Here is a 26,796-nt window from a genome sequence, read left to right as displayed (position 1 = left end):
CTCAGGTGGTTTTAATGTGTGGTCTCACTGCACATCTCAACTCCTCCAAGTGGGTCACTGCTTGCTGAGAAAGCTGCAAAGCATTGCAGAAAGCGTTAGTTTTTCCTATTTTTGCCACAGACAACTTTGTGATATTGGAGGAATTATTGAATTTCTCGGTTTTTCAGATTTCTCATCTGTCAAATCAGTGTTAGTTGGGTAATCTCAAAAATCTCCCAGTCCTTAAGATTTGCTGACTTCCATGCCTTGGGCGTTGGAAGGGGGAGGGGACAGACTGAGGGACAGCTGATCAGTCTTCTGATTCTTCTCCTGGCCAGCTTTCACAACAGCAGGAAAAGTGAGATCGGGGGAAGGATGGTATATTTGTTTAAAGTATTTATATATTACATGGTACCACATACAGGTTTTTTTTTTTTTTTTTTTTTTTTGAGATGGAGTCTTGCTCTGTCACCCAGGCTGGAGTGCAGTGGTACAATCTCAGCTTATTGCAACCTCTGCCTCCCTAGTTCCAGTGATTCTCTTGCCTAAGCCTCTTAAGTAGCTGAGATTACAGGTGTGTGCCACCACGCCCGGCTAATTTTTATATTTTTGGTAGAGATGGGGTTTCACCACATTAATCAGGCTGGTCTCGAACTTCTGACCTTGTGGTCTGCCCGCCTTGGCCTCCCAAAGTGCTGGGATTACAGGTGTGAGCCACCACACCCGGCCACCACATACGCTTTTTAAAGTTCTTTCTATAAGTTTTTTTCTTTTGTTTTTTGAGTCAGAGTTTCACTGAATCACCCAGGCTGGAGTGCAGTGGCACAGTCACAGCTCATTGTAGTCTTGACCTCCTGGGCTCAAGTGATCCTCCTGTTTAAGCCTCCCGGGTAGCTGGGAACCATGGGTGTGTACTGCCGCACCTAATTATTATTATTATTTTCTTGTAGAGACAGGTCTGGCTTCATTGCCCAGATTGGTCTTGAACACCTGGCCTTAGGAGATCCTCTGATCTTGACCTCCCAAAGTGCTGGGATTACAAGAGTGAGCCACTGTGGCTGGCCTATAAGTTTTGTTTTAAAGTTAGATTGAATGACAATTCCCTAGACAATTTTATTTTCTCAACCTAACTGAATAAAGAATTGCATATTTTGTATTGCATATACTGGTAAAAACTGGGAAATTGATCAAGTTGTCACAATGAATTATTTTTTGAATTTGCCCTCTTCCGAAATCTCTTGAAATGATGGAAATAATGGTAAAACTTTACTAAGAAACAAAACATTAAATGGGTGGAGATTTTATATATGTATGTTATGTTATATATATATAGTTATATAATTTTCATCTTAATTATATATAAATTCTCTTTTTTTAAAACCACCAAATTAGGTAATAATAGAATTCCTGTTTTAAAGTAGGAGTGTGTGTATACACATGCACGTGTGTATGTGTATATATGTTAAATTTTTGTCATGGGAGTTTTACATATTTTATGTGTAATTAAGATAGAAATTATATATTATAGCATATTTTTTATGCATATGTAATCTCTATCATGTATATGTAAAACATTCCCGTGTTAATTATATATAACATAAATATTTGTGCTATCCTGAAACAGAAACATATATAATGATGTTTTAGAATAGGAATACTCAGGAGTATAAAGGTACCTGTTCTCCCATCAGTCTGTGAATTCAGTATTTATGTGTTCTCATCTAGAATTTCCATGGAACCTGACAAGCTGACTCTGATACTTGTGTGAAAGAGGAAATGTGCTAGAATAGCTGGGAAGGCGGTGAAAGTTAGCAACAACAAAGCATAGTGAGGGGAAATTTGCCCTGCTGAATATAAAAACCTCTGAATACTAGAGTAACTTGAAAAGTGTGACATTGGCACAAGAAAAGACAGGCAAATCAAATTAGTGAGTGTAGAATTGTGGATAAGTAGGAGTATACTTTATAATGAAGAAGGAGTTTCTTTTTCTTTTTTCTTTTTGTTTTTTTTTTTTGAGATGGAGTCGTGTTCTATTGCCCAGGCTGGTGTACAGTGGCATGATCTCAGCTCATTGCAACCTCTGCCTCCCAGGTTCAAGTGATTCTCCTGCCTCAGCCTCCTGAGTAGCTTGGATTACAGGCACATGCCACCACACCTGGCTAACTTTTATATTTTTAGTAGAGAAGATGTTTCACCGTGTTGGCCAGGCTGGTCTCAAACTCCTGACCTTAAGTGATCTGCCCACCTCGGCTTCCCAAAGTGCTGGGATTATAGGTGTTAACCACCACTCCTGACCTTTTTTTTTTTTTTTTTTTTTGCTATTTCAGGCCCTTAGAAGCATGTAAGGAGTAATACAACAAATGTCCATCTACCTGCCGTCTGTGATGTACAAAACTTAGTATTTTATCATACTTGCTTCAGAATTATTTAATAAAGACAATACTTCCTCTGCACACGTGTTTACCTTATAATTACTCTTGAATTATTTTTCACAATTGACTTATGAACTCTCAAATTTAGAACTATGTATTTTTATCTTTATATTTGTTTCTCAGGCATTTATAGAAAGATACTAAGCAGATACTGTGCCAGATCTTATGCTAAGTTTTTATATACTGTTTTTACTTTATATAGCTAATTATATTATTTGTCACATAATAACCTATTTTAAGTGTTAAAAAGAAATGACCCATTAATGTTTTCAAACCTTGGTAACTTTTATTAAGTAAATTAAGAGGAAGCTTTTACTGGTAATTATGGTTTTATTTATGTAGCTATAGTTATCGTTTATTAGAAATACACTTGGTGTTTTAGTTCTTATTAATTCTGTTTTTTCCCATCATGTTTAGGTGGTTTCCTAGAAACATGATTGTTTGTTGGCGTTGATCTCACAGTCTGGTGAGGACTTCTTTACTGATAATGTCAAGTTCAGGTTATCCTCCCAACCAAGGAGCATTCAGCACAGAACAAAGTCGTTATCCTCCCCACTCTGTCCAGTATACCTTTCCCAGCACCCGCCACCAGCAGGTAAGGAACAAATGCTATGCAAATTGCACATGTTTTTTGTGTTTTTCTTTACTTTTCCTATTTAATAAACATGTTGGTCAGAAACTACCCCATGTACTTTTTTTTTTTTTTTAAGTGGCAAGAACTGTTTACAAAGATGAGGAACCAAAGGTGGGGAATTAATTATTCCTGTTTTCTTACTGTGGCTTTATGAACTTGTCTTTGCTTTTGATTGTAGGAATTGATGATAAATAGAAAACTATCAATTGTCTAGAATTTCAAGGGTAAGACCTATGTTTATACTCCCAAGTTGTGGTTGAGTTTTAAGCTGGCCAAATAACTTGGCCTCTCTTGAGTGATAGCCAGCATAAAGACCTCTCTTTTCTTGAGGGATTGATGGTAGGAAGCTTTGCATAGTAGGTAGGAAGGAAAGAGGGCATGGTAGATAGGCAGGAAGGAAGATTTTATCATAGGAAGAGTTTGTAAGAGATTGATTTACCTTGTGAAAAATAAAATATGAGGTGAAATAATAGACCAAGCTCATAGTAGACCAAGGATATGAGTGTAAGAGATTTAAAGAAAAATAGGAAAGGATGTGATGAAATAGTCATCTCAGAAGCTTAATAAAGCAGATTTTTTATCAAAATGTAGTTGAGTATTTACTATGGGGTCCTACTGAGGACTCCTTTGAAGTATAGTCATGAATACAGTTAGAGTGGACATTGTTGCATCGTTCCTGTAAGCATTTAGTCTTTCATCATTACATGTAATGTTAGTTGCACGTTTTTGTTGATGCCTTTTTTGGTGGAAGAGGTTGCTTTCTGTTCCTAGTTTGAGAATTTCTGTCATGATTGGGTGTTGAATTTTGCTTGTGTTGTTCCCCCTACCCCACTGTTATTTATCTGATTACCAGTTTTCTGGATTATTGTTGCCACTGCTTTTTTAAAAACATCGGGCTGAGCGCGGTGGTTCACGCCTATAATCCCAGCACTTTGAAAGGCCGAGGCACATGGATCACTTGAGGTCAGGAGTTCAAGACCAGTCTGGCCAACATGGTGAAACCCTGTCTCTACTAAAAATACAAAAAAAAAAAAAAAAAAAAAAAAAATTAGCCAGGCATTGTAGCAGCCACCATTAATCCCAGCTACTTGGGAGGCTGTGGCAGGAGAATCACTTGAACCCAGAGTCAGAAGTTGAAGTGAGCCGAGATCCTACCATTGCACTCCAGCCCGGGCCAAGAGTAAAAGAAACTCTGTCTGAAAAACAAAAAAAATCAGCTTTGCAGTTTAGTTTATATCTATATCTATATCTATATCTATATTAGATTGCACTCATTATATGTATACCTTGTAACAAACTTTGACAAATTCATAAACCTAGAGAACCATCACCAAAGTGAAGAAGAACAACATTCCTAACACTCCAGAATATTCCTTGGCACCCCATCCTCCTTGGTACTCTATCCGCGGCTTCCTATTAACCTCAGCCCCTAGGAAACCACTGATCTGCTTTCTTTCGTAATACATTGTATATGTTTTGAGCTTCATGGGAACTCTTTTGTCTGTGGCCTCTTTTGCTTCCCATAATACTTCTGTGATCTATCCATGTCTGGCACATCTCAGTTCCTTCCTTTTTATTGTTGGTTATGAGTATACCACAATTTGTTTATCCAGTCACCTATTCCAGGTTTTGATTATTTTAAGTAAAATTACTTAGAAAACATGTATCTATATATTTGTTGTATTTAGATTATTAAAATAAGGATTGCCTTGCCTTATTTTCTCAACAGTATCCTTTGGAGAGCATACATTTTTTTATTTTTCTCAAATCCAATTTTTTTTTTTTTTTTTTTTTTTTGAGACGGAGTCTTGTTCTGTTGCCCAGGCTGGAGTGCAATGGTGCCATCTGGGCTCACTGCAACCTCTGCCTCCCAAGTTCAAGCAATTCTCCTGCTTCATTCAGCCTCCTGAGTAGCTGGGATTACAGGTGCTTGCCACCATGCCCAGCTGATTTTTGTATCTTTAGTAGAGATGGACTTTGCCCTCCTGGCCAGGCTGATTTTGAACTCCTAACCTCAGGTGATCCGCCCACCTTGGCCTCCCAAAGTGCTGGGTTTACTGGTGTCAGCCACTGTACCCAGCCCCAATGTATTACTTTTGTTGTTCATATTTTGTGCTTTTTGTGTCATATCTAAGACGTTTTTGCCAAATTCAAGGTCACCAAGATTTTCACTTATGTTTTCTTCTCTAAGTTTTATAATTTTAGGTTTTTCATTTAGGTAAATTATCTGTTTTGAATTAAAATTTTATATATGGTATGGTAAGTGTTGAGTTTCAGTCCTTCCGCGTTAAGAATGATGTTAACTTGGAGAATGCTCTTTACTCCTGTGTTCTCTTAAGGAATTTGGTACTTTTTCTTTTTTTTGAGAGATGGGATTTCACCATATTGGCCAGGCTGGTCTCGAACTCTTGACCTCGATGATCCACCCAACTTAGCCTCCCAAAGTGCTGGGATTAACATGTGTGAGCCACCATGCCCAGCCTTTTCTTTGTTTATTTTTTTGAGACAACAGAGTCTCGCTCTGTCGCCCAGGCTGAAGTGGGCAGTGGTGTGATCTCGGCTCACTGCAACCTCCTCCTCCTGGGTTGAAGCAATTTTCCTGCCTCAGACTCCCAAGTAGTACAGACATCCATCACCTTGCCTGGCTAATTTTTTGTATTTTTAGTAGAGACGGGATTTTGCTATGTTGGCCAGGCTGGTCTTGAACTCCCGACCTCAGGTGATCCACCCACCTCAGCCTCCCAAAGCACTGGGATTACAGGTGTGAGCCACTGTGCCTGGCCAGCATTGACACGTTTTTATCCATAGATATTTGATAGAATTTATCAGTGAAACTCTTGGACCTCAAATTTTTTTTGTGGGAAGAATTTAAATATGAACTCAGTTTCTTTAATAGTTAATTAATTCAGATACTCAGTTTTTTCTTGAGTCAGTTTTGGGTGTATTTTGTTGTTTAAGGTATCAGATTTATTGACACAAATTGTTACAATATTCTCTCATTGTTTCAATGTATTTGAGATACATAGTGATGTTGTTCCTCATATTGATAATGTGCTTTTTTCTTATTTTTTATTTAATCAGTCTGCGTAGAGTTTTGTCAGTTTAGTAGATTCTTGGAAAAACTAGCTTTGGATTCAGTCATTTTTACTGTTTTTCTATTTCACTGATTTCTGCTTTTTATTTTTTATTTTTCCTTCTCTGGTTGCCTGAGTATAGCCATTTCTGACATCCTTCTTCTTCTTTTTTTTTTTTTTTTTTTTTTTTTGGTTGAGACAGAGTTTTGCTCTTGTTGCCCAGGCTGGAGTGCAGTGGCACAATCTCAGTTCACCACAACCTCCACCTCCATGGTTTAGGCTATTTTCCTGCCTGAGCCTCTCGAATAGCTGGGATCACAGACTTGTGCCACCACGCCTGGCTAATTTTATATTTTAAGTAGACACGGGGTTTCTCCATTTTGGTTAGGCTGGTCTTGAACTCCCAAGCTCAGGTGACTGGCCTGCCTCGGCCTCCCAAAATGCTGAGATTATTGGTGTGAGCCACCACGCCCGGTCATCTTCCATTCTTTTGTGTGTATTTAAGTTTTCTTCTGATACTATTTTGTTTCTGCCTGAAGAACTTCATTTCTCTTAGTGTAGGTTTTTTGGCAGTGATTTCTCTCAGCTTTTATTTGCCTGAAAAAGTTTATTTCAACTTTATTTCTGAAGACTACTTTCACTAGATACAGAATTCCACCCCCCCCCCCCCCAAGGTGGGGTTTCACCATGATGGCCAGGCTGGTCTTGAACTCCTGATCTCAGGTGATCCACCCACCTCGGCCTCCCAAAGTGCTGGGATTACAGGCATGAGCCACTGCGCCCGGCCTAGAAAATAGAATTCTAAGTTGAAAGTTTTAGTAGTATTTATTTATTTATTTATTTTTTAGTGCTCTATCTGCCAGACAGTTTTAGTATTTTAAGATATGTCATATCATCTTATTCTGGTTTGTATGGTTTCTGTCTAGAAGCCTCAATTTTTGTTCATTTATTTATAAAGCACATTTTCCCTCCTCTGGTTCCTTTTTTTTGAGGCAGTCTTCCTCTGTTGTTCAGGCTGGACTGCAGTGGTGCGATCTTGGTTCACTGCAACTTCTGCCTCCTGGGTTCAAGCAGTTCTCGTGCCTCAGCCTCCCGAGTAGCTGGGACTGCAGGCACACCACTGTGCTCAGCTAAGTTTTTTTTTTTTCTTTTATATGAGATGGAGTTTCACTCTTGTTGCCCAGGCTGGAGTGCAGTGGTGCCATCTAGGCTCACCACAACTTCCACCTCCTGGGTTCTAGAGATTCTTCTGCTTCAGTCTCCCGAGTAGCTGGGATTATAGGCATGCACCACCATGCCTGGCTAATTTTGTATCTTTAGTAGAGACAGGGTTTCTCTGTTTTGGTCAGGCTGGTCTCAAACTCCCGACCTCAGATGATCTGCCTGCCTCGGCCTCCCAAAGTCCCGGGATTACAGGCATGAGCCTCTGCTCCTGGCTCCAACTATTGTTGTGTATTTTTGGTAGAGATGAGGTTTCACTATGTTAGCCAGGCTGGTCTTGAACTCCTGGCCTTAAGTGATCCTTCTGCTTCGGCCTCCCAAAGTGCGCGGGTTTCAGGTGTGAGCCACCACACCTGGTCTCTGGTTACTTTTTAGGATTTTTCTCTTTCATTGGTTTTCAGCAATTTGGGTGTAATGTGCGTTTGTTGTGTCTCTCTTTTTTTTTTTTTTTTTTTTTTTTTTAAAATAAAGATCATTCCCTGCCGTGTTGCCTAGGCTGGAGTGCAGTGGTTTTCATAGTTGCAATCCCACTACCGATCAGCACATGTGACCTCTTTTTTTTTTTTTTAACTAGGGCATTTTCATCCCTCCTTAGGCAACCTGCTGGTCCTTCTGCTTCTGGGATGTCATCATATAAATTTGAACTTGGTGTAGACATTTGATTGGCATAGCCCAGAACTGTTGGGTTCAAGGGATCCTCTTGCTTCAGCCTCCCGAGTAGCTGGGAATACGGGTGTGAGCCACAATGCCTTGTTGTTGTGCTTTTTGAGTGAATACATGATTGTGGATAGCGTTCTATGGATTTATAGCTTCCTGATTATATGGATTTGCAAGTTTCGTAAAATTTGAGCAGTTTGGGGCCATTGTTTTTTCAAATATTTTTTTCCTGTCTCCTTTCCCCCTAGTTTCTATCTGGGACTCCAGTTACTCATGCTGCATGTTATTCCACAGTTCACTGGATCTGTTCACTTTTTTCCTGTTTTTTTTTTTTGTGTGTTTTTTTTTTTTTAATCCATTAGTTTCATTTTGCTTTGATATCCTAATCAGTGATTTTCTGTATGTTTCAGCCTGTTGTTAACACGTTTTTATTGCAGATGGATTTCATTTTTGATTAAAAAACATTGTGTGTTTTACACTTTTTTACTGCTGGCCTTTGCTACATTCCTGTAAAGAGAGATGAAGTCCTTTTGGTAGGAAATTAAGTTACTTTTGAGGCTTGTTTTTAAACTCTTAGGGCACGTCTAGCATAGTCTTTATTGTAGATCTAATTTATCCCCCACTTCTAAGCTTGTCTCCTAGGGTTTCTTTTGAATGTCCCATGTATTCAGTGGGGTTTCCTCACTCTTGCTGGAGGAAATTTGAATGAGTTCTTACCCTGAGTGAGCTCAGGGAATTGTTTGCTTTATAGTTGCTTCTAATTGTTCTTTCATCAGAAATTATTCTTACCCCAGCCTGTGACATTTCTCCTTATGTATTTACAGACTAGAATTCACAGAGGCTTAAGGGATCCAAAATTCAGATTTCAGGAAATCTTTCTCTTTGAAACTTACTTTGGAAGTTCAGTCCCTTTGGTTCATCGGAGCCTTGTACAGTTGCTTTTTCAATTATTGTGATTGTGGGACACGATTTAGGTTCCCTTCCGATGGCTGCAGTTTGGAAATTGCCTCTAGACAGAGGGCCTAGAGTATGGTAGGTAGGGCTCACCTCATTTGCTTCATTTCTCTCAATGATCAAGTCCTGTGCTGCCTATTATCCAGTTTCTGAAAACAGTTTCTACATTTTGTTGAATTTTTTAGCTGTCGACTATGAGAAGGTAATTCTGAGCAGTGTTGCCTGCTCATACCTGGAAGCCGCAGTGCACTGTTGTTACTTTTATTTCACTCCTTACTCTTAATTTTTGCTGGGTACATCCTTTAGAAGTTCTTTCAGAGAGTGTCTGTGGTTGGTTCATTATTTGAGTTCTTGAATTCTCAAAAGTTAGTAGCCTTAAAACTTGAGTGATGGTTTATTTTTTATTTTATTTTATTTTTAGAGACAAGGTTTCACTCTTTTTTTTTTTTTTTTTTTTTTTTGGAGACGGAGTTTCGCTCTTGTTACCCAGGCTGGAGTGCAATGGCGCGATCTCAGCTCACCGCAACCTCCGCCTCCTGGGTTCAGGCAATTCTCCTGCCTCAGCCTCCTGAGTAGCTGGGATTACAGGCACACGCCACCATGCCCAGCTAATTTTTTGTATTTTTAGTAGAGACAGGGTTTAACCATGTTGACCAGGATGGTCTCGATCTCTCGACCTCATGATCCCCCCGCCTCGGCCTCCCAAAGTGCTGGGATTACAGGCTTGAGCCACTGTGCCCGGCTGACAAGGTTTCACTCTTATCACCCAGGCCGAAATGCAGTGAAACAGTCATAGCTCACTGTAACTTTGAGCTCCTGGGCTCAAGTGATCCTCTCACCTCAGCCTCCTGAGTAGCTGGGATTATAGGTTTGTTCCACCATGCCCAGCTAATTTTTAAATATTTTATAGAGATGGTGTCTCACTGTGTGGCACAGGCTGTTCTCAAACTCCTGGCCTCAAGCTGTAGTCCTCCTTTGCCCTCCCAAAGTGCTGGGATTACAGGAATGAACTAGCATGCCCAGCCAACTGATGTAGTTATCGAATTTGTGGCTTCAAAGTTATTTTCCTCTCTGCTTGGAATATGCTGTGATTTGCTGTTTGCTTCTATTGAGTGTTGCTGATGAGAAGTCTGCTTTTATTATGATCTCTGTAACTTTGTAGGAAACTTCTTTTTTATTTCATGGAACTTGTAATAAAGTTTTCACTTTATTCTTATTATCTAAAATTTTCATGTGTTCAGTATGGATTAATTTTAAAAATACATCCAGTTTTTTCCTTAAGCCTTTTTAAATCTGAAGACTGTCTTTTTTAACTTCTGAGAAATGCTGTTCTATTATTTCTCAGGATCCTGTCTCTTACCTGTGGATATGGGATGCTGGAACTTTTTATTCTAGCTCCCATTTTTAACTTTTCTTCTGTGGTTTCTATGTCTTTATACTTTACTGGGTACGTATAAAGAACTGAGAAAATTCCTCAGTTCTCTCTTAGCTTTCATTTGCTTTTCATGTCTGTGTGTTCAACTATCATTTACTTTCAGTGATTCAGTTTTTAATTTCTTTATTTGATTCTTCTTTTCTTTCTTTCTCTTTCTTTTCATTTTTCTTTTTCTTTTTTTTTAAGACAGAGTCTCATTCTGTGGCCCAGCCTGGAGTGCAGTGGCACAATCTTGGCTCATTGCAACCTCCACCTCCTGGGTTCAAGGAATTCTTGTACCTCGGCCTCTTGAGTAGCTGAGACCACAGGCATGTGCCGCCACGCCTGGCTAATTTTTGTAATTTTAGTAGAGACGGGGTTTCACGATGTTGGCCAGACTGGTGTCAAACCCCTGGCCTCAAGCAGTTCGTCCCACCTTGGCCTCTCAACGGGCTAAGATTATAGGCCTGAGCCACCAGGCCTGGCTTGCTATTTGATGCTGCTGCTGCTGCTACTTTATTTTCCTTCTTCTTCTCCTTTTTTTTTTTTTTTTTTTTTTTTTTGGTAACAAACACTTGTACCAAGGGCTGACTTTTTTTCTTTTTTTCTTTCTTTCTTTTTTTTTTTTTAAAGACAGAGTCTTGCTTTGTTGCCCAGGCTGGAGTGCAATGGCCTGGTGTTGGCTTGCTGCAACCTCCACCTCCCAGGTTCAAGCAAGTCTTCTGCCTCAGCCTGTGGAGTAGCTGGCATTACAGATGCCTGCTACCACGCCTGGCTAGTTTTTTTTATTTTTAGTAGAGATGAGGTTTCACCATGTTGGCCAGGTTGGTCTCTGACTCATGACCTCAAGTGATCCACCTGCCTCAGCTTCCCAAAGTGCTGGGATAGCACCTGACCTATTTGATATTGTTGATATTTTTTAGGTCCTTTTTTACTCCTATCTACTGTTTTACCTATTTCTGTGGAATATAAATTCCTTTTTGTTTTGGTGCCTTTGGGAAAAATTTTTTTTTTCCTTTTATTCGAGACGGAGTCTTGCACTGTTGCTGGGACTAAAGTGCAATGGTGCAATTTTGGATCAGTACAACCTCTGCCTCCTGAGTTCACACGATTCTCCTGCCTCAGCCTCCCGTGTAGCTGGGATTACAGGAGCACACCACCATGGCCGGCTAATTTTTTATATTTTTAGTAGAGACCAGCTAGGCTGGTCTTGAATCCTGACCTCGTGATCTGCCTGCCTTGGCCTCCCAAAGTGCTGGGATTACAGGTGTGAGCCACCACACCTGGCCGAAAAAGTTTTTTAAATGGTTTTGTTTTTTATGTTTTCAATTTTATATCTGAGATTTCTCCTTAGACCATGAGTCATTTTTTACTCATAACTTATAAAGAAGGGCTCTCAATGGCTTATCTACCCTCTGTTTCATCCTAGACAGCACAGTTTTATCAGTTTATGATTTTTGAACCTTTTTTGTTGACACAGAATTCATGTAACAGCAAATTTACCATTTTAAAGTATGTAATATAGCGGCTTTTAGTATATTCATTATGTTGTGCAGTTATTATTGTTACTTGATTTCAGGACATCTCCATCACCTGCAATGAAACCCTATATGTAATAGCAGTTTCAGTTCTCCTCTTCCTCCATCTTTTGGCAATCACCAGTCTATTTCTGTTTCTATGGATTTGTTGCCTTTTTTTTTTTTTTTTTAAAGACAGCGTCTTGCTCTGTCACCCAGGCTGGAGTGCAGTGGCTCAATCGGAGCTCACTGCAGCCGCTAATTCTTGGGCTCAAGCAATCCTCCCACCTTAACCTACCGAGTAGCTGGGATGTGCCACAATACCTGGCTAATCTTTAAACATTTTTTGCAGAGATGAAATCTCAGTATGTTGCCCAGACTAGTCTTGAATCTCTGGGCTCAAGCAGTCTGCCCACATTGTCCTCCCAAAGTGTTGGGATTACAGACGTGAGCCATAGCAGCACCACCATAGCACCAGCCTGGATTTGCTTATTGTAGACATTTTATATAAATGGAATAATTATGTGCGGCCTTTTGTGCCTGGTCTTTTTTTTTTTTAAGACTTAGTGTAATGTTTTCTAAGTTCATCTGTATTCTAGCATGTGTCTTGTTTTTTTATGGCCGAATGATATTCAGTTGTATGGTTATATTGCCTTTTGTTTAGTTGATGGACATTTTGGTTGTTTTCATTTTTTGTCTATTGTGAATACTGAACCCATGAAAAATTGTGTATTAGCTTTTGTGTGTGGTTTTATATACTTGTAATTCTTTGGGGTATATACCTAGGACTGGAGTTCCTATCTTATCTAGTAATTCTGTGTTTATCTGTTTATGATTGAGTTAGCACAATAGATTTGTTTTGAAAGGAAATTTTTGCCAAAATGAAAAAGAATCAACAAAGGAAAGGTACAAAAACAAACATATAAACACTTACCTAGTTATGGTGGGAAAAACTATCTTCTTTTTGAGATGGAGTCTCGCTCTGTCACCCCAGCTGGAGTGCAGTGGTGAGATCTCAGCTCACTGCAACTTGCGCCTCCTGGGTTTAAGCGATTCTCCTGCCTCAGCCTCGTGAGTAGCTCGGATTACAGGTGTCGGCCACCATGCCCAGCTTAAGTTTTGTATTTTTAGTAGAGACAGGGTTTCACCATGTTGACCAGGCTGGTTTTGAATTTCTGACCTCAAGTGATCCACCTGCCTCAGCCTCCCAAAGTGCTGGGATTACAGGTGTGAGCCAAAACTACTACTCTTAACTAGCAGGTTAATTTTCTGGACTCCAGTTTCTTCGTTGTAAGTGTGAATGGATTTGATTAGACTTCTATGACCCTTCTTCCAGCTTACTCATTATGAATATAATATTGGAATGCTTTTTAGGGTTTCATATCGAACACATGAGTTTGAGATTTTACTGATGTGGAGTAATACAGATTGGGAGTTACTGTAATTTGTTATTAGAGGAATGAGTCAATATAGGTTAAACTTGAAATTTCATTTTGGGTTATTTTTAATGATACATAGTTAAAATGTTGATTATTTTAAGGGGAAGAATTAGATCCAGTGAAGGATTAAAATAGTCATTACTTTTTCTTTCCATACTTAGTGGCCCGTAACTACCTTTATACTTGCTTTGATTTCATGATGCTGTTCAGTTTTTAGTTAATAACTAATTTATGATTATTTCAATACTAGGAGTTCGCAGTCCCTGATTATCGTTCCTCTCATATTGAAGTCAGTCAGGCATCACAGCTCTTGCAGCAACAGCAGCAGCAGCAGCTTCGAAGACGACCTTCCTTGCTTTCAGAATTTCACCCAGGTTCTGACAGGTAATGAGGCTTCTTTTATGTTTCTATCTAGGATTATAATTGTAAAGTATACATGTGTGTCATTATTTTATTTTTTTATTTATTAACCAAGCCTTGACTGGTTATTTGTAGTTTGCATTTTGAGTTCTTTTGTGTTGACTGGTTGCAACAGTTAACAAACTCTTAAAACTTATTTCCATAGTTTGGCATTAATATGTAGTAGAAAGGCAGTAAACCACCTGGTCGCCTATGTGGCCTTGGTTGTGATCTGTAGACTTGGGCTGCACATTAGAACCACCTGGGATGCCCAAATCCCATCACAAAACACTTAAATCAATCTCTGGGATTGGGCCCAGGCTTTGTTTTATGGCTGAAGTTTTTTTTGGTGATTCTGATTTGCAGCTAGGGTTGCAAATCACTGATTCCAACTCTTCAGGCTTTAGTTTTTCCTCCTGTAAAAATGGAGATAATAGTGGCATTGTCCTCAACTGAGAGCAAATATTCTGTCAGATAATGATGTAGGTTCTATACATGCATGGTAGGTTCTGTTTTTCCTTAGTGTCCTTACCATCTCTGCGTTTCTTTTACTTCATTCCTTTTTTTTTTTTTTTTTTTTTTTTTTTTTTTTTGAGATATCATCTTTCTAGCTGTGTTGCCCAGGCTGGAGTCCAGTGATGTGATCATGGTTTACTGTAGCCTCAATCTCCTGGGCCCAAGTAATTCTACCATATTAGCCTCCCAGTCCTGGCTAATTTTTGTATTTTTTGTACAGGTGGGATTTTGCAATGCTGCCCTGGCTAGTCTTGAACTCCTGAGCTCAAGTGATCCGCCTACCCCTACCTCCCAAAATAGTTAATTTTTTTTTTTTTTTGAGAAAGAGTCTTGCTCTGTCACTCAGGATGGAGTGCCAGTGGCATGATCTTGGCTCACTGCAACCTTCGTCTCCAGGGTTAAAGTGATTCTCATTCCTCAGCCTTCTGAGTAGCTGGGATTATAGGCGTGCACCACCACACCCAGCTAATTTTTGTATTTTTAGTAGATATGAGGTTTTGCCATGTTGACAAGGCTGGTCTCTCGAATTCTTGGCCTCAAGTGATCTGCCTGCTTCGTACTCCCAAAGTGTTGGGATTACAGGTGTGAGCCACCTCACCTGGCCAGAATTTTTTTTTAAATTGTGTATATTTAAGGCATACAACATGGTGTTATGGGATGTGTATAGATAGTAAAAAGGTCACTATGGTGAAGCAAATTAACAAAGTTATGTATTTTTGCTTTTTTTTTCTTTTGTGCAAAACCAACTAAAACCTACTCATTTAGCATGAATCCAGATACAGCGCGATGTTATTACCTGTAGTCCTCATGTTGTACATAAGAACCTGTTCATTCTATATATCTGCTATCATTCATTCTAGACCTGTTCATTCTATATATCTGCTACTTTACATCCTCTGACTTTCATCTCCTCATTTTCTTTCCACCCTCGGCCCCTGGTAAACCACTGTTTTATTGTCTTTGTATAGTTCGTTTTTTGTTTTTGTTTTTTTTTTAAAGATGGGGTTTCACTGTGATGGCCAGGCTGGTCTTAAACTCCTGACCTCAGGTGATCCACCCACCTCGGCCTCCCAAAGTGCTAGGATTACAGGCATGAGCCACCACGCCTGGTCCCTTTTTTGTTTTTTTTTAAAAGATTCCACATAGAAGTGAAATCATGCTGGAGTGCAGTGTCATGATATTGGCTCACTGTAGTCTCTACCTCCCTGGTTCAAGTGATTCCCCTGCCTCAGCCTCCCCAGTAGCTGGTACTACAGGTGCGTGCCATCATGCCTAGCTAATTTTTTGTATTTTAGTAGAGATGGCGTTTCACAACATTGACCAAGGTGGTCTCAATCTCCTGACCTCATTATCCGCCTGCCTTGGCCTCCCAAAGTGCTGGGATTACAGGCGTGAGCCACTGTGCCAGCCTTTACAGCTCTTTTTTTTTTTTTTTTTGCCAGTAGGAGATTTTATATTGTCCTTTTTTCTCTTTGAACTTTTATTTTCTTTTCCAGTAAATTTTTTTCTGATATATTTATTTATTCTTAATAGCATTTTTTTTTTTTTTTTTTTTTTTTTTTTTGAGATAGTGTCTCACTCTGTCACCAGACACCAGGCTGGAGTGCAGTGGCACGATCTCGGCTCACTGCAACCTCCACCTCCTGAGTTCAAGCAATTCTCCTGCCTCAGCCTCCCGAGTAGCTGGGACTACAGGTGCATACCACCACACCCAGCTAATTTTTGTATTTTTAGTGGAGACGGGGTTTCACCACGTTGGCCAGGATGGTCTCGATCTCTTGACCTCATGATCCGCCTGCCTTGGCCTCCCAAAGTGCTGGGATTACAGGCTTGAGCCACAGTACCTGGTTTCTTAATAGCATTTTATTGTTCATGCTCTCATATTTCTGCTACAAATACATATAGAAATTGAAATTTATTTAAATTTTCTGTGATTTTAGGCTCTGAGTATTTTAAAGTTTTACTTTGGATTAAGTTATGACAATTAGTAGTGGTAAACCAGTGAACAAAAAAGTGTAAGTATATGTATACATTTTATTACATTATTATTAAAAGCAAAAAGTAAAATCTTACTGAAAACACTTTTTAATAAGAGCAGACTGGTTTCCTTTTTCCCAATTATTGTAATTTTTGATTACTAATTACTGGAGACAGGCAGGCTTCTATGTGAATTCTATTCCAACTTTTATTTTTTATAGACAATATTGTTCATGTAAGTAGGTAGAAATGGAATAAATTTTGTAGCTGCAATTTAGCTTAATTCTCTGAATGCCTTCCAATTTATAGACCACAGTGATCTGACTTCTAAAATGTTTTTCTTCTTGGTCTTCCAGCTAAAAACTTAACTAGTTACTTCTTTGATACAGAAGTAAAGAATCAGAAACCACTTTTGCAAAAAAAAAAAAAAAAAAAAAAAAAAAAAAAAGTCTGTTACCCATACTTTTGCTATTTTCTTTTTTTAGTATTGATGTCATTATTTCTTTTCTTTTTCTTTTTCGAGATGGAGTCTCCCTCTGTCGCCCAGGCTAGAGTGTATGATCTTGGCTCCCTACAACCTCTGCCTCCTGGGTTCAAGCGGTTCTCCTGAGTAGCTGAGATTACAGGCGTAAGCCACTACGCCTGGTTAATTTTTGTATTTTTAGTAGAGATGGGGTTTCACCTTGTTGGCCAGGATGGTCTTGATCTCCTGACCTCGTGATCCTCCCACCTCAGCCTTCCAAAGTGCTGGGATTATAGGTGTCAGCCACTGCACGTGGCTGGATATCATTATTTCAAATTGTTCTTTTGCAGCACTGGAGGTTTAGTTTTAGTCGTTTGCTGTTTCTCACATTTTTATTATCTAGAACAGAGGTTGCCAGACTAAGGCTAGTTGGTGCTGAGCATATCCTTCCTGTCCTGTTTTTGTAGGGGACAAAAATAATTCTTCAAGTTAAGAATTATTTTTACATTTATGTATTAAAATAAATTTTATTGTGTATATTTGAGGTTTACATGATGTTATGGGATACATATAGTTTAGCCAATGAACATATTTATCATCTCACGTACTTTGTTTCAGTGACAAATAGCTAAAATCTACCCATTTAACAAAAATCCAAGATATAATTGTGTTAACTTTAGTCCTCATGTTGTACATTAGATCTCTAGACTTGTTCATCCTACAAGTCTGCTATTTTGTATCCTTTGACCTCCGCGCCCCTTTCTCCATCCCTCACTGGGGTAACCACTGTTTCATTCTCTGTCCTGTGTATTTGAGTGATTTTTTTTTTTTTTAATATTACCTATATAGGGGAGCTCATGCAATATTTTTCATTTCGTGTCTGGCTTATTTCAGCATGGTCCATCCATGTTATGGCATATGACAGGATTTTTTCCTTTTTTAAAGCTGAATAATAATACACATACAGAGACACACACACACATATCACATTTTCTTTTCTTTCTTTTTTTTTTTTTTTTTTTTTAGACAGAGTCTCACTCTATCACCCAAGCTGGAGTGCAATGTGCAGTGGTTCACTGCAACCTCCACCTCCCAGGTTCAAGCAGTTTCCTGCCTCAGCCCTCCAAGTAGCTGGGACTACAGGCATGTGCCATCACACCCAGCTAATTTTTGTATGTTTAGTAGAGACAGGGTTTTTCTATGTTGGCCAGTCTGGTCTCAAACACTGGACCTCAAATGACCCACCCACCTAAGCCTCCCAAAGAGCTGGGATTACAGGCGTGAGCCACTGTGCCTGGTCCAACATTTTCTTTATCCATTCATCTGTCAATGGGCATCTAAGTTGTTTCCATGTATTAACTATTGTCAATGATGCTGCAAGTGTAGATATCTGGTTGTTGGATTTTTTGGTTTGTTTTTGAGATGGCATCTAACTCTTGTTGCCCAGGCTGGAGTACAGTGGTGAGATCTCGGCTCACCTCAACCTCTGCCTCCTGGTTCAAGCAGTTCTCTGCTTCAGTCTCCTGAGTAGCTGGGATTACAGGCGCCGCCACCACGCCTCGCTAATTTTTGTATTTTTAGTAGAGACAGGGTTTCACCATGTTGACCAGGCTGGTCTTGAACTCTTGACCTTGTGATCCACCCCCACTCGGCCTCCCAATGTGCTGGGATTACAGGCATGAGCCACCAGGCCCAGCCAGATTTTTTTTTTTTTTTTTTTGAAATAGGGTCTTGCTCTGTCACTCAGGATGTAATACAGTGGCATGATCATGGCTCACTGCAGCCTGGTCCTCCCAGGCTCAAGTGATCCTCCCACTACAGCTTGCCAGGGTAGCTGGCACCACAGGTGCATGCCACTGTACCTGGCTACTTTTTGTAGTTTTTGTAGAGACAGGGTCTCACTATGTCCGCGCTGGTCTTGAACCCCTGGCCTTAAGTGATCCTTCTGCCTCAGCCTCCCAAAGTGCTAGGATTGCAAGCATGAACCACTGGGCCTGGCCCAGATATCTTTATGAGGTGGTGATTTCATTTCTTTTTAGTATATAATCAGAAGAGGGATTGCTGGGTCTATAATAGTTCTATATTTTTAATTTCTTTGGGACCTTCCATATCCTTTTTTCCGTAATGACTCTAACAATCTCCATTCCCACCAACAGTATACTAGGGTTCCCTTTTCTCTACACCCTTGCCAGCATTTGTTTTCTTTTGTCCTTACAGGTGTGAGGTGAGATCTCATTGTGTGGTTTTAATTTGCATTTCCATTGTGATTTGTGATATTGAGCACCTTTTCATATATCTCTTGGCTATTTTTATGTTTTCTTTGGAGAAATGTCTGTTTAGGTCTTTTTCCCATTGTCTTCACTTCTCTTGATATGATATATCATGTTAATTGATTTGTGTCTGTTAAATCATCATTGCATGAAAGGGATAAATCTTACTTGCTAGTGATTTGTAATCTTTGTGATGTGTTGTTGAATTCAGTTTGTTAATATTTTATTGAGGATTTTTGCGTCAGTGTTCATTAGGGAGATTGGCCTGTAGTTTTGTTTTCTTGTGATGTCCTTGACTTAGATATCAACTTAAATGCTTTTGACTTTGATATGCTTGCCTCATATAATGTGTTGGGAAATATTCCCTCTAGCTCTATTTTTTGGAAGAGTTTAGGAAGAATTGGTATTAATTCTTCTTTGAATATTCAGTAGAATTCTGCCATGAAGCCTTCAGATCCTGGAGTTTTCTTATTGAGAAGTTTTTGGTTACTTCTTCAGTCTCTGTATTTGTTATTGGTCTGTTCAGGCTTTTATGCCTAACTAAATCTTGGTAGGTTGTATTTTTCTAGGAATTCATCCATTTCCTCTAGGTTATTCAATTTATTGACATATAATTGTTCATATAGTTCCTTATGACCCTTTTTATTTCTGAGGCATCTATTGTAATTCTTCACTTTCATTTTTTATTTATATGAATTCTAAAGTATTTTGAAATATAATTACCTTTATTAAATTTCTGTTTTTTTTTTTTTTCTGATTTCAGTGATTTTATAAGGTACCTGATTTCCCATTTCAAAAATGTGGTCACTGTTTAGGTTTTAAGATGATAAAAGATTTGAAATATAATTTTATTATTTTATTTGAGATAGAATCTCACTCTGTCATACAGGCTGGGTTACAGTGGCACGATCTCTGCCTCCTGTGTTCAAGTGATTCTCCTGCCTCAGCCTCCTGATTAGCTGGAACTATAGGCATGTGCCCCCATGCCCAGCTAATTTTTTGGTATTTTTAGTAGAGACAGGGTTTCACCATGTTAACCAACCTGGTCTCAAACTCCTGACCTCAGGTGATCCACCCGCCTTGGTCTCCCGAAGTGTTAGAATTATAGGCATGAACCACCGTGCCCCGCCTCAAATGATTATAGGATACATTTCTTCGTGAAGTTTGGAGAGAGAATTCAGATTACTTGTCCCCCAATTTCTAAAAAATATACAGAAATACATTTTTTTCCAAAAAGGCTAAAAATGTGTCTTTATAAACAAGTAAAGGCATACAGCTACTGCCAAAAACTTGGAAAAGTGGGATTCAAGGAAAAAATTATAATATCTTGAATGATGTGGCCTCCTGTTTTCTATTATTTGTTCATTTGTTTTGAGATGGAGTCTCGCTGTTGCTACCTAGGCTGGAGTGCAGTGGCACAATCTTGGCTCATTGCAATGTCCCCTTCCTGGTTTCAAACGATTCTCCTGCCTCAGCCTGCCCAGTAGCTAGGATTACAGGTGCCCACCACCACAACTGGCTAATTTGTTTTTGCATTTTTAGTAGAGATGGGGTTTCACCGTGTTGACCAGGCTGGTTTCGAACTCCTGACCTCAGGTGATCCACCCACCTCGGCCTTCCAAACTGCTGGGATTAAAGGCATGAGCCACTGTGCCTGGCCCTATTTTCTTTTCTTTCTTTCTTCTTTTTTTTTTTTTAGACCGAGTCTTGCCCTGTTGCCCAGGCTGGAATGCAGGTGCACAATCTTGCCTCACTGCAACCTCCGTCTCCTGGGTTCAAACAGTTATCCTGCCTCAGCCTCCCAAGTAGCTGGGATTACAGGCACACGCCCCATGCCCAGCTAATTTTTGTATTTTTAGTAAAGATGGGGTTTCACCATGTTGGCCAGGCTGGTCTCAAATTCCTGACCTTATGATCTACCTGTCTCAGCCTCCCAAAGTGCTGGGATTACAGGCGTGAGCTCTATTTTCTCTTCTTAAAATAGTGTTATTTTATGACTCAAGGCACATGAGTTTTTATTTTTTATTTTATTTTATTTTTATTTTTGAGGCAGAACCTCATTGTGTCTCCCAGGCTGGAGTGCAGTGGTGCATTCTCGGCTTACTGCAACCTATGCCTCCCAGGTTAAAGCGATTCTCCTGCCTCAGCCTCCTGATTAGCTGGGATTGCAGACACAGGCCACCATGCCTGGCTAATTCTTTGTATTTTTAGTAGAGATGGGGTTTCACCGTGTTAGCCAGGATGGTCTTGATCTCCTTACCTTGTGATTTACCCGCCTCAACCTCCCAAAGTGCTGGGATTACAGATATGAGCCACTGCACCTGGTCTTTTATTTTTTTGAGATAGAGTTTCACTCTTTTTGCCCAAGCTGGAATGCAGTGGTGCAATCTTGTCTCACTGCAGCCTCTGCCCTCCGTGTTCAAGCCATTCTCCTGCCTCAGCCTCCCAAGTAGCCAGGATTACAGGCGCCCACCAGTATACCTATCTAATTTTATAGTTTTAGTAGAGACAGAGTTTGACCATGTTGGCCAAGCTGGTCTCAAACTTCTGACCTCAGATGATCCACCCGCCTGGGCCTCCCAAAGTGCTGGGATTACAGGTGTGAGCCACTGTGTCTGGCAGAACATGAGTTTTTTCAAAAGAAAATAAAAAAAAGAAGCAGCATTGAAGAAAGTAAATTAGTGAAATCCTAGGATTTCACACGAATATTCCTTGATTGGTAAAAATTTAAATGGTTGGTGGTGACTGGTTTGCTTGCGAATTCCCATTATACCATCCTGGTTTCTCAACAGCTGCAGAAAGGACGGTTGGGATGTGCCATTCTGTAAAGTGATGAGCCAGAAGCCTCTAGAGTGGTCTACATGTCTGGCTGGTAGAGTGGGCCAAAGTCTTTAGCAAAGGCAGTTATAGCCCTAACCAAGATTTTTCCTCCTTTGCCCCACTTCCTTGCTCCCTCAGGTAGTAGAACAGTATACAGAAAGCCCTATCCAGTCTTCCATTTGTAGAGAAGACAAACACATGCCCGACAAAGTGGCAACAATCAAGGAGAACCCACCTAGACTATTCCACACCAAAGAGAAAGGCTGTCACAGTGGACCTGAGCAGGAGGGTGGGGAACGGTACAAACAGGGCCAGTATATTCCTGGAAAAGAAAATTAAAGCAGCACAGTATGCCAAAAATAAAATCACCATGTGTAAGACACATAAACAAAGAGTGTGCCTTGTAAGTGCTATGCACTATAAAAGAACTTAAATAATGAAGTATTCAAAAACAAAATGGGCTAAATGGAGTTCAGACGTTTGAGTGGCCTCAAGATGTAAAATGAGAAAGAACAAGGAATAAAGTAGATGTGACTTAAGATAAACCTTGTCTTAGAACAAAGTCTTGATATAATTAGAGTGAGTGCAGAAGAAAAGGACAAAGATTAAGGCAATTAGACAGAACTTGAACAATAGGGAGGACAAATAAAGATCATCCAGTATACGATAAGAACATGTTTTTGACATGGAAAATCTGGTCAACGAACAGAAATAATATTCATAATAAAAATTTCACATAATGTTAAGGAAGAATCGATAGATTCTACAAATTGATACAACATGTCTTGTTCCAGGAAAAATTTATGCAGAAAGAATGATCCGTACCAAGACAGATCATGGTTAAGGAATCAAAGTTCAAGGATAAGTGAAAGAATTAGGAATTCGGGAAACAAAATAAGTGCTCCACGGGTTGGAAGAGTCAGGCTACAAACTTCTCCATAGCAGAATTGAGTGACAGAAGATGGTGGAGGTATAGCTACAAAGTTATGAGTAAAAGAAATTGATATTCAAGAATATTATACCATACAGTTTAACAATAAAAACAACAGGCAGATGTTCTTAGACGTGAAAGCCCTGAGCAGTTGTAACATCTAAGACTGAAAGAGGCTGGGTGTGGTGGCTCGCATGTGTATTCCCAGCACTTTGGGTGGCAGAGGCGGGCATATCACCTGAGGTCAGCAGTTTGAGACCAGCCTGGCCAACATGTGTGGGAAACATGTGATGTGAAACGTGTGAGCCACTGGCAACCAGGGCACAGGAAATTTAAGAAAAACATTGAATATGGAACATTCTCTTTTTATCGAGAAATCAGACTGCTTCAAAATTCAAATGGTAAAGTATAGTTATAATTATAAATCTGTTTGGTAATTTTAATTTGTTTTAAAGATGTTTTAGATCATGTGATGAGATGACAAGGCCAGTAAAACATAGGAACTTTCGCGCACCACCATGCCCGGCTTATTTTTGTATATTTTGTAGAGAAGGGGTTTCACCTTGTTGGACAGGCTGGTTTCGAACTCCTGACCTCAAGTGATCCACCTGCCTCTGCCTCCCAACGTCTTGGGATTACAGGCTTGAGCCACTGCATCCAGCCCTACAGAGATTTCTTTATATGAAAATGAGTTGTTGTTGTTGTTGTTTTTTAATATATACCCCATTTCATTTATCTATTTTCATCAGCTGATGGGTGTTTGGATAATTTTTACTTTTTGACAATTATGAATAATTGTGCTATGAACATTCATGTGCAAGTTTTCTTGTGGACATATGTTTTCCTTTTTGTTGGTAAGATACCTAGGAGTGGAATTGCTCATTCATATAGTAATATAGCCATATTTAACTGTTTGAGAAACTACCAGATCGTTTTCAAAGTGGCTGTGCCATTCTACTGGTGTTAGTTTGTTTTTTTTGTTTTTTTTTTTGTTTTTTGTTTTTTTTGGAGACGCAGTCTTGCCTCATCGACAGGCTGGAGTGCAGTGATTCGATCTCGGCTCACTGCAACCACTGCCTCCTGAGTTCAAGCGATTCTCCTGCCTCAGCCTCCCAAGTAGCTGGAACTACAGGCATGTGCCACCACACCCAGCTATTTTATGTATTTTCAGTAGAGACTAATTTTTGTATTTTCATGTTGGCCAAGATGTTCTCTATCTCTTGACCTCATGACCTGCCCACCTTGACCTCCCAAAGTGCTGGGATTACAGTGGTGAGCCCCCGTACCTGGCCTGGTGTTAGTTTTAAAAGGCAAATACCAATAATTTAAATTGCAGATTTCATGCTTTGTTCTACCAGAACTCCTAATATAAAATTGTATTTAGATGGTGTTATGAGATGACTACAACAGATTTTTGTAGTTTATTCAAATTTTGGAGGTTTTACACATTAAATTATATGTTTATTACTAAGTAGGTTCGTTCTTCTAAAAAGGATTGGCAGCCTGAAATGGGAAGTAGTCTGATTACTAGATAGTAAAAGAGCATTCCATACTTACTGTTTTGCTAATTGTCCTGTTCCTTGGCTTTCTTAGTTTCTTCTCCAGCACTGGGTATGCTTCACCTTCTAACTCTGATAAATCTCAGAGGCAGAGTTGCTGGCAATGAAATGTAATACTTGAAAATTATGCTTTTTGTAGGTTATGTTCTAGCTGAGGGGGTACTGAGGGCTGAACTCTGGCTAAGGCATTGCCTGGGTAGATTACCTCTGGGCCTTGGTGGAGGATGAACCTTTTGATGATAATGACTTTGTAGTAAGCTTTGAAAGGTAGTGTGAGTTTTCCAACTTTGTTTTTTCCCTGAGATTGTTTGGTTGTTTGTAATCCCGTGAGATTCCATGTGAATTTTATGATGAATTTTTCTATTTCTGCCAAAAAAAAAAAAAAGCCAGTATCATTTATTAGAGATTATGTTGAATCCATAGATTGCTTTGTGTAGTATTGCCATTTTAATGACATTGTCTTCCAGTATAAGAATTTGAGATTTCTTACCATGTATTAACTCTTTTTTTCTTTGAGCAATGTTTTGTGGTTTTCAGTATTGAAAGTAGTAAGCCTCCTTGGTCAAATTTACTCCTGTGTTCTTTTGGGTGTTCTTATAAACGGTATTTTTTTTTTTTTTAGTTTCCTGTTTGGGTTGTTTAATATTAGTATATAGAATACAAACAAATTTTGTGTGTTGATTTTGTATCCTGCAACTTTGATGTATTTATTTGTTAGCTCTAATAGTTTTTTTCTTTTGCCAATTCTTTAGGGTGCTACATATGAGATCATGTTGTCTTGAATAAAAATGCTTATTTCTTTTTAATTTGGATACTTTTTATTTTTCTTTCCTAGTGCTCTGACAGTGATTTCCAATAGCATATTGAATATAAATGGTGAATGCAGTCATCTTTGTCTTGTTCCTGAAGTTTCCCACCCCACCATTTTTTTGTGACATCACTCTGAATTTTAAGATAATGGGATTCTATGTGTTGGATGAGATTTAAAATTTTGAAGTGCAATAATTTTACAGAATTTAGCATTCAGGCCAGGTGCGGTGGCTCATGCCTATAATCTCAGCACTTTGGGAGGCCGAGGCAGGTACATTACTTGAACTCAGGAGTTTGAGACCAGCCTAGGCAGTGTAACAAGACCTTGTCTCTACAAAAATTAGCCAGGCATGGTGACACATGCCTGTCATCCCAGCCACACAGGAGGCTGAGGCAGGATAATTGCTTGAATCCGGGAGGTGGAGATTGCCGTGAACTGAGATGGTACCATTGCACTCCAGCCTGGAAACAGAGGTAGACTGGGTTTCAAAAAAGAAAAAGAATTTGGCATTCATTTCATTGTCTGTCCTCAATATGAAACCCAGTGATTCTGTTTTCATTGAAATATACTGCTTTGTAAAGCATTAGTTTACAGATTGGCCATGAGATACAATATCACCTCTGTTAATACCTGGTAGAAAATGAAAAGTCAAATTAACAGCACCCATGAGCAAGACTCACTTCCTGTAAAGAAATAAAAGATTCTGATCTTCAAGTCATGTATTTACATGTTTTGGGGGCCAGGATAGTGTTTTAGAACCAATGTTGGATTTCTCTTCAAGAAAGTTGTCTTTGAGACTGAGTGGTACCTCATAACTGAAGTTATTTCTCTTTCTGTGTAGCAATAGCTGGGAGATTTTTATTTCCTGCTTGTTTTTATTATTGGTTGAAAAATGGTGGCTCTTCTGGTTTATATTATCCTAAATTTAATTATTATGTCATTTTAACATTTACAAATATTAGTTTATAGATAATCTTCAGCAACTAAATTTTCTGAAAATCTTCTGTTTCATCTTTCACTTCTAGATTAGTTTTTTACCCTCCCCCCAAAACTTTCTTTTTTTTTTTTTTTTTTTTTTGTGAGACCAAGTCTTGCACTGTTGCCCGGGCTGGAGGGCAGCAGTGCAATTTTGGCTCACTGCAACCTCTTTCTCCCAGGTTCAAGTGATTCTCCTGCCTCAACCTCCGGAGTAGCTGGGATTACGGGTGCTGCCACCATGCCAGCTAATCAAACCTTTTTAAAAAAATTAGAAGTTTAATGGTACTATAGTGAGGTATATATTTTTCTGGGGTGGGAACAGAAGGGTTACGGGTTCACTTTGAACATAAGCATGACTTTTTCATTGATTATTTCAAAGTCTAACCAGGGTTGTTAGCAGGGAGTTATATATCACTTACAAATTTTCAAGTGTTTATTTTCTTTGCATGTATTAGGCCTCAAGAAAGGAGAACTGGTTATGAACAGTTTCATCCAGGCCCATCCCCAGTGGATCATGATTCGCTGGAATCGAAGCGACCACGTCTGGAACAGGTTTCTGATTCCCATTTTCAGCGTGTCAGTGCTGCGGTTTTGCCTTTAGTGCACCCACTGCCAGAAGGGCTGAGGTCTTCTGCAGATGCTAAGAAGGTAAGTGTTTATTCTCTTACCCTGTAGAGTTGTAAGTTTGTAATGTTTACTTAGTTAGGTTCACTCATAGCACCTCAAAGTCCAATTACTCCAGTCTCTAAAG

General features: G+C 39.4%; 1 protein-coding gene across 27 annotated transcripts in view; it reads left to right on the top strand.

Moving 5' to 3' along the window:
- Positions 1–26,796, top strand: part of NCOR1 (nuclear receptor corepressor 1) — a 182,392-nt gene that overhangs the window by 16,450 nt on the left and 139,146 nt on the right. For all 27 annotated transcript variants that reach the window (XM_074388228.1, XM_074388230.1, XM_074388224.1 and 24 more), the window contains 3 exons: positions 2,829–3,006; positions 13,572–13,705; positions 26,501–26,693. In XM_074388228.1, the coding sequence (XP_074244329.1) occupies positions 2,899–3,006; positions 13,572–13,705; positions 26,501–26,693 (435 nt within the window). In that variant the 5' untranslated portion in view covers positions 2,829–2,898. The remainder of the gene's footprint in view (positions 1–2,828; positions 3,007–13,571; positions 13,706–26,500; positions 26,694–26,796) is intronic.

Source organism: Saimiri boliviensis, chromosome 17, assembly GCF_048565385.1.
Source record: "Saimiri boliviensis isolate mSaiBol1 chromosome 17, mSaiBol1.pri, whole genome shotgun sequence".
Classification (NCBI taxonomy): domain Eukaryota; kingdom Metazoa; phylum Chordata; class Mammalia; order Primates; family Cebidae; genus Saimiri; species Saimiri boliviensis.
Note: the sequence above shows the minus strand (reverse complement) of the source record. Positions and strands in the feature narration are given on the sequence as shown.